At 45.6% G+C, this 7,102-nt stretch overlaps 1 protein-coding gene across 4 annotated transcripts in view; it reads left to right on the top strand.

Annotated features, from left to right (window-relative positions):
• Positions 1 to 1,161: 1,161 nt before the first annotated feature.
• Positions 1,162 to 7,102, top strand: part of TBC1D30 (TBC1 domain family member 30) — a 58,288-nt gene continuing 52,347 nt past the window's right edge. The window contains exons 1-2 of one of the 4 annotated variants that reach the window (XM_037388918.1): positions 1,162 to 1,549; positions 3,912 to 4,076. In XM_037388918.1, coding sequence (XP_037244815.1) covers positions 1,300 to 1,549; positions 3,912 to 4,076 — 415 coding nt within the window. In that variant the 5' untranslated portion in view covers positions 1,162 to 1,299. The remainder of the gene's footprint in view (positions 1,550 to 3,911; positions 4,077 to 7,102) is intronic. The other 3 variants (XM_037388919.1, XM_037388925.1, XM_037388920.1) reach the window with 3 other exon arrangements.

The following is a 7,102-nucleotide window of genomic DNA, read 5'->3' as shown; positions in this document are numbered from 1 at the left end:
GAGCGGCGGGGGGGCGGGGGGGCGGTGTCACGTGGCCCGGGCGGCAGCCGCGGTGGGAGCGGCCCCGCCTGCTCCCCGCCTCCCCGCAGCCGCAAGGCCCCGCCCCTCAGCGTGGCTCCGCCCCACAGCATGCCCCCGCCCCCTCAGCGTGGCCCCTCCCGCTGCACGCAGCCGGGATAGGCTGTTGCCATGTGGGCGGGAGCGGGGGTCGGTCACTGGAGTTGGGGTGTCGTCCGCCCTGTACCCCCTCACAGACGCCGGCTGCTGCCTGTGGAAGCTGAATACTACGGCGCCTGAGGGCGGGCTACGCAGCATTTTGTTCAGAGGGGGGTCTTTTTAGTTGCAAAATACCATAGCTTGCTACCAAGTTCCTGGCGTTAATCAGCCGAGGCCATCGGTCCGGCAGCGAACGTCTGGCCTGTTTGCAGTGCTATCTCCTCGTGCGTCCCAGACAGTTAATTCTCTCGGCTGGGGGGAAAATATTTTAGAAACGTTGAGGAAAAGCTCAAGGCAGAAACAGACAAGGAGCACGGTGGGGGCAAGGGGAGTGCTGGGCACTTCGGATGTCCAGGGCAATTGCAGCGCGGGCACTGGAGCGGCTGCGGCAGGTCGGTGCGCAGGGCCGGGTCGGTGCGCAGGGCCGTCCCGCTGCAGGCAGCTAGTGCGCTGGGGCGGGCCTGGGGGGAAAGGGCTGCGGCAGCGGCGGCATTACTCAGCGTAGAGGCTGTGGGCATCACAGGATGCGGTAGCGACACAGCTCCCCCAGCTAACAGGTGCGCCAGGGCTGGTGGCCGCACCAACCCTAATATCAGCTCTGCTTTTTACGTTTTACGGTGAGCTACAGCAGCATAATTACAGCCTTGCAGTTGTGTCGCTGAAGTTATGCTCTGCGTTTCCTTATGCGCGTTTCGGCCTTCCTCCAAGGAGGCGTGGGGCGTTAACCGAACCAAGCTCGGGGCTGCCCCTTGCACCGGCGAGGTAACCGGCAGGCCGGCGGCGACCTTCGCGGCAGCCCCGCCACGCCGCGCCAGGGTCCGTCCCTGTGCGTTACCGCCGTGAGGCTGCGTGAGCAGGCGAGACCTCGCCCTCCCCTCAGCAGGTGCAACGCCCCCGCCCGCCGCTGGCCTCTACCACGCCGCGCGGTGTGTGGGGAGGGAGCCGGGGCGGCCGCGGCACTCCTGCCGGGGGAGCGTCCCGACGGCCTGGGCTCTCCCGCCCCCTTCCCGTGGTTGCCCCCCCCGCATCTCGCTGTGGAACGGGCCGAGCCCGGAACTCGGCGCTGCCGGCCGGCCTCGTAAGATGGAGGTGAGGGAGCCGAGCCCGGGCGGCCGGGCGGGCAGCAGTGCCGACAGCCTGGCGGAGGAGGAAGAGGACGAGGACGGTCCTGGCAGCGGCCGGTCCAGCCGCACCTCATCGCTGGTGAGCGGGCTGCTTACCGAGCTCTACAGTGCCGCTGAGGCGGCCGCCCCCTCGGGCAACGCTCGCTCCCGCGTTCTCCGGGAGCTGCAGCAGCAGCGGCCGAGCCAGGTCAAGTACCTGCGGCTGAAAGGTACAGCGCGCCCCGCCGCCCCGCTCTGCCCTGCCCTGCCTGCCGCCCCGCGGGGGCTGGCAGCGGCCCCTGTCACCTCGCTGTTCTCAGTGCCTGCAAGGGAGTCCTGCTTGAAGGGTGTAGTCCCCTCTCTCCTACCTCCGTGCCTGTGCGCACGTGTCTATATGTATGGATGGATGGATCCTCCTTCACGCGTTACAGCAGCCTCTGCGCGCGGCCGTGCCCCCCGGAGCCTTCCCGTGGGCAGGGAGCTGGTGCCTTCCTCGAACCAAGGGCCCCTGGGCTGCGTCCTCCCTCTGTTTTAGGTGATGAGGAGCAAAAATGGGGTCAGCTAGAGTTTCCGTGGCAGGTTGCACACGCTTTTGTGCTTCTGTAAGTTCAGTGCTTTTCTTCAGTTATGGTAATGAATCAATGACCAGTTTTCCTCTTATTTTTTTTTAAGCTAAGTTCCTTTTTTCCTTAAGCTAGAAGAGATGCAATGCATACTGTCCCATAAGAGGTAGTTGGTTTTTTCAAGTCCTTTTTAGTTCTAGAGGACTTAAACTAAACCTGACAATTGTAAAGCTTATTTGCAGGTAAGCATGTCTTCCAGGAACAAAAAAGGTGTAATAAAAAAAAGTAGATATAATAGTCAGCCAATCAAAATCTAAATGATAAAGGATTCTTACTAAAGCTGAAGTAGCTACAACACTGTGTGTTTGTGAAAGAATGAGATTTTCAACTCCAAGCTGACCTGGCTAGGAGGGGTGTACAAAGGCCTTTTCTCTCCTGACGTTAAATCATTGTAGACAAGGGGGGGGGGAAAAGCAAGAGGTGAATAAATGTGCCAGTTCTTCAGACCTGTGCAAACAGCTTTCTGCTTCCGTGTTTGGCTTCTTAATGAGATGGTATGCCATCTGATGTTACAGGATGTAGCTCAGGTTCTTCTGTGTGTTCTGTGGCAATCTGGGAATCAACAAGAAATTTGTTTGGGAATATATTTTGTAGAATTTAAATGCATTAATTTTGCTACAAAGTGAATTGTTTTTACAGGGACAGTTAACTTACATGAGCAGGAAAGAATAAAATTCAGCTCACTGCTTTTGTGGTGACTGTGCAAGTCAGTAGGGATACAACTTAATTTTTTTTCTCTCAAAATCCACAGATGTGGTTTTCAAATACCTTGCCTGGTGCAAATGATTGGGAGTTCCAGCTGAGCAGCATGTGCTGAAACAGGGTAGTGTCTGTAAAATACAGGATGGTTTTACTAGTGGCTCCCCTTCCTTGGAATCATACCTTGCTCTTTACTCTCCCATGACTGAGTGTCCTTTCAGCCTAATTTGTCCTTTTCTTTAAGTTCTCCAGAATTATTGAAGAAGTTTTGCTGTATGAGTAGAGTTTACCATCCCACTAATAGTAGCTTTCTCCTGGATGCATAAATATTTTTCTGATTGGATCAGGTTACCAATGTATGGATTTTTTTGATTGATTTTTCTTCCAGCATCAGGGGGGCATGGTTGTACTGAAAGTGATAGGATTTGAAAACTTAGCTGCAGGGAACAGACAGGTGTTTAGATGCTGGTGGCAAGCTGTACCAGGCTATTACAGGGAAGAGCTGAAGATGCCAGCATGTGATAGGCAAAGACCCAAGCTTTCAGTGGTGGGGTGTGCCTCAGAGATCAGAACAGAAGACTCAAAAAAAAAAAAAAAAAATTAATAGACTTATGACATCTCCCCAACAACTCCCTTTTTTTTCCTGGACCTGAAGCTTACTGCATGGGGGACAATAGAAACAGTAGAAGTAAGCTGAGACATTTTGGTGAGCTAAGGGGGTCTGGTGGCACTGTGACTGACCAGTGGAAATAGCTGTGGCCATGAGTGAAGCCACCCAGTTTTCATCTTAGTAGAAAGAGTTCCCCACTTAGAGCTCGTCCTGGAGTTGCATTTCTAGCTTTGCTTGCACCTTCTTGAACATATTCCTTTGTCTGTTACCATTTGTTTATTCCCCATGCACATTTTCCACAGGCAACTTCTGGAAGGTACTGTATTTAAAATTTACACACAGGCTGCACAAATGTAGGTATGTTCTAGCTACGTCTGTTGTGATGTTTCCAATTTATAATGGTATAATTTTTATATCATTATAATTTGAACATTATTATGTGCAATAGGTTGAAGTACTTTGGTTTAAAAGAAAATTGAAGATTTTGGCTCAGATCCTGAAAATGTTTATAACTGGGAATTATCCAGGTTAATAGAACTTGTAATTTATAGGAAGTTTGTATATGTATATGTCCATGGGCCAAGTCCCTTTGTGTGTCAGCTACAATAAGCTGTGAATGTTTTGGCCGGTACTGAAGTTATTTTCTCTACTTATTGGCAGATGTCGCTGAACTAACAACTATAAAACAAGAACTGAATTACAGAATTACTGTTCAGTCAGCAAAGTTGCTTCGTCTTCTGAAGCAGAAAGACAGGCTTGTGCAAAAAGTCCAGAAGAACTGTGATATTGTCACAGCTTGTTTACAGGCAGTTTCCCAGAAACGATGTAAGTACTTTCCGTGTACGTGTGTACTAGTGTAAGTAGTTTACTTCGTGAATGTGGGCAGTGTTTCAACTAAGCCCTCACACTTGATTTTAAGTCAAGAGGCCAGGATACGCTATTCATTAGATAAGACTGGTTTCCGGTGATGTCAGTGGCACCTGGGAAAAGACAAAGTTCAACTCGCTCAGCAAGGTTGCCATAGCCTCAGCCCTTACTGTGGGCTGTCTGCCAGGCTTTTTCAGCTATAATTCACAGAAAGCCTGAGTTGAATTTTTTGGCGTACCTGCTGTGTTTAACTGTGTGCTTTCATATGTTTATAAGGGAGAAGCTGGAAATGGAAATTCTTCTTGCTGGAAACTATAGAAAGCACATGCAGTTGTTTTCCCACAGCATTGTTGGTAGTGTGTAACTCCTTTAAGTTGATTCAAGATGAGGAGTATTAGTAAAAACAAACCTATGTCCCTCAAACCTCTTTATCAGCATCTGTGGTTTTGGGGTTTCAGAGAGGGTGCATGGGAAAGAGGAGAAATGTTGTTCTTCGTTCTTTTGCCTTTTCTTCCAGCACAGTGAAACCTTTTTATTTGACTTGACAAAGTTGTCATCTAAAGATAGGCTAAAGTGCTTTTGTTAGTTCTGCTAAAATGAAGCTTCGTGTAATGTTGTATGTAAAAATAAATAGAAATTACACCTTTAGAAAGGACATGTGAAAATAACCTAATGTTCCCTGTCTTATTTTTCATTAACATGCAGCGTGACAGGTACACAAATATTCAGGTACAGTAAACAAAGCATGGTCTTTTCACAAAAATGCCTGTAGGAGCTTTGAGATGCATGTAAAAATTTCATTAAAAGAATCTTAATGTAGTGGCATGTGCTAATGTAGTTTAGTTAAGGGTTTGTCTATTACCGTGAAATGTAATTTTTAAACATTTGGAAGTGTCCCTTTGTTTTACTTAAAGCTAACATGGAAGTTCTTTGCTGTCATGCACTGCGTAGGCATATTTCTTTTACCTACTCTTCTTTCTCAGCATCAGCTTGATAACTGAGTCCTCAGTGCCATTAACACTTAAGCGTATACTGTAGTCTGCTTTTAAATGGGGCTACTTGAATTTTGCATGTGTCTTGAGTGTTTAGAGGATTTGACTATAAATTTTGAAGGTCTGAGCATCCTGACCTCATTTGTTAGGTAAAAACCTATTGACTGAAAGGGATACGGAATTTCATCCTAAATACAAATGTTTACAAACTTCAGATACCATTTTGCACTTAATGGGGTGTTATGTTTAAGATGTGGTAACAACTGAGATAGCTGAAGTTCTGAAGTTTTAAAGTAATGCAGTTTATTGCCTAATATCCATGCATGTGCATGCAGGTTTTTGAATACTATTTGTAGGTTTGTGTATTACATCTCTTCAAGTGAGATTTTTGTTTTTAATAATTAATATAGCATATTTATCTAGTGTTCATTTTCAGCTTGTATTTCTGGAAATCCAGATGTATATTCCAGGGCACCAAAAACTTAGTTAATTCTTGCTTCAAGATCTAATCCAAAGCCACTGGGATTTGTTGAATGAATCCTGGAAACTTCAGTTGCTCTGGAATAGATTGAGACTGTTTTTATTGTTCAGTGTAGATGTACTAGCACTATACAGAGAATGCAGGAATAAGCTCTTCCTGTAGGATGTACAACTTTGAATTTCCTGGTAATCAGGCCTTTTATTTGATCAACAGCTGTCCAAAGGCAGGCACCACTCATCTTCCCTCCAACCATTTATTCTTGCTTTGGTACAATTTCCTTTGTAGTAGTAGGAACCACTGTGTGGGACATAATCAAATTGGAGATGTGATCTGGTAAGACCTTTTTCCTTTTCTGTGAGTTCCCTGTTCCTAGTTTCTGCAGAGGGTGGTAGAAATGGGTGCACAGGAGAAGGTGATTGCTTAGAGTAGCTTGAGAAGTGCAGCTGCTGAGTATGTAGTTAAGTCTTAAAGTCTCAGCAAAACTGTTATGCAAACAATGGAAAGATCTATTTTATTTTCTTTTAACTTTAAAAAAAGAACAGTTAATGTGGTGGAACATTAAAAAATGCACACCTCTTCCTCCGGACCAGAATGTAAGAGAGTTTTTCTGCTCACTGAAGCCCTTGGAAACTAGATTTTCTGTAGACTACCCTCTCATTTTTACATATTCAAATCATTATTATTAATTGTAGAAGTTTTCATTGTTCCAGATTTTTCTGATGAAAGCATGTACTTGCAGTATAATGTTATGTGCCATAAAGCTTTATAATGTGCTTTCGTGTACAGTATTAGTATTATGATATCCCGTAGAACTAAAATGTTTATCAAGTAAGTATGAAAAAGTTGTTAAAAGAAAAAATATTTTAAAAAATATTTTAAAGTATGTTATTTATTGGCAAATTAAAATGTATTACAGTTGCATTATCATTAATTCTAATGTTTCAAAAGAAGTGATTCTTCAACTGATTCATAGAGAATTTTGTTGTATGTTTATACACTGGGAATATTTTCCTCCCATATAATGAGATCTCTATGTAGAGGTAGAACTCTAGTTTTAAATTAACCTTAACTTCACATTCAGATGTTTGAATGCTACCTTTAAACAATGTGTGTAGGCCAATTGCAAACAAATACAGTTTCAAGAAAAGATGGAAATTCTGTTGATGCTTAATTCGCGCTTTTTCAGACCCTTGTGCATATTGCCTGACAAATGCCTTCCTAGTGGTAACTTCAGTTAGTTAGGAAATTACAGGGCTGATAAGTTTGATCCCTTATTTTCTGATGAAGTGTCTAACATGGTTTAGTCTTACTCTAACAGAGTAAGAAACAGGTACTGTTTAAAAAACTGTATGCCTAAAACTGTGTGTGTTCAGTATCTGACAGTTCAGCATCTGCAAGTTTTGCAGACTGCACAGGGAGCTGTCTGGTGCTCACTCTCTGACTTGTGCACGGCCCTCTGGCAGCTTTGGAAGCCCGTGTTGGGCTTGCTTGTGCTTTAGGACCACCAATAC

The sequence above is a fragment of the Falco rusticolus genome, chromosome 5 (genome assembly GCF_015220075.1).
Source record: "Falco rusticolus isolate bFalRus1 chromosome 5, bFalRus1.pri, whole genome shotgun sequence".
Classification (NCBI taxonomy): Eukaryota; Metazoa; Chordata; class Aves; order Falconiformes; family Falconidae; genus Falco; species Falco rusticolus.
This window is presented reverse-complemented; position numbering and strand designations above follow the sequence as displayed.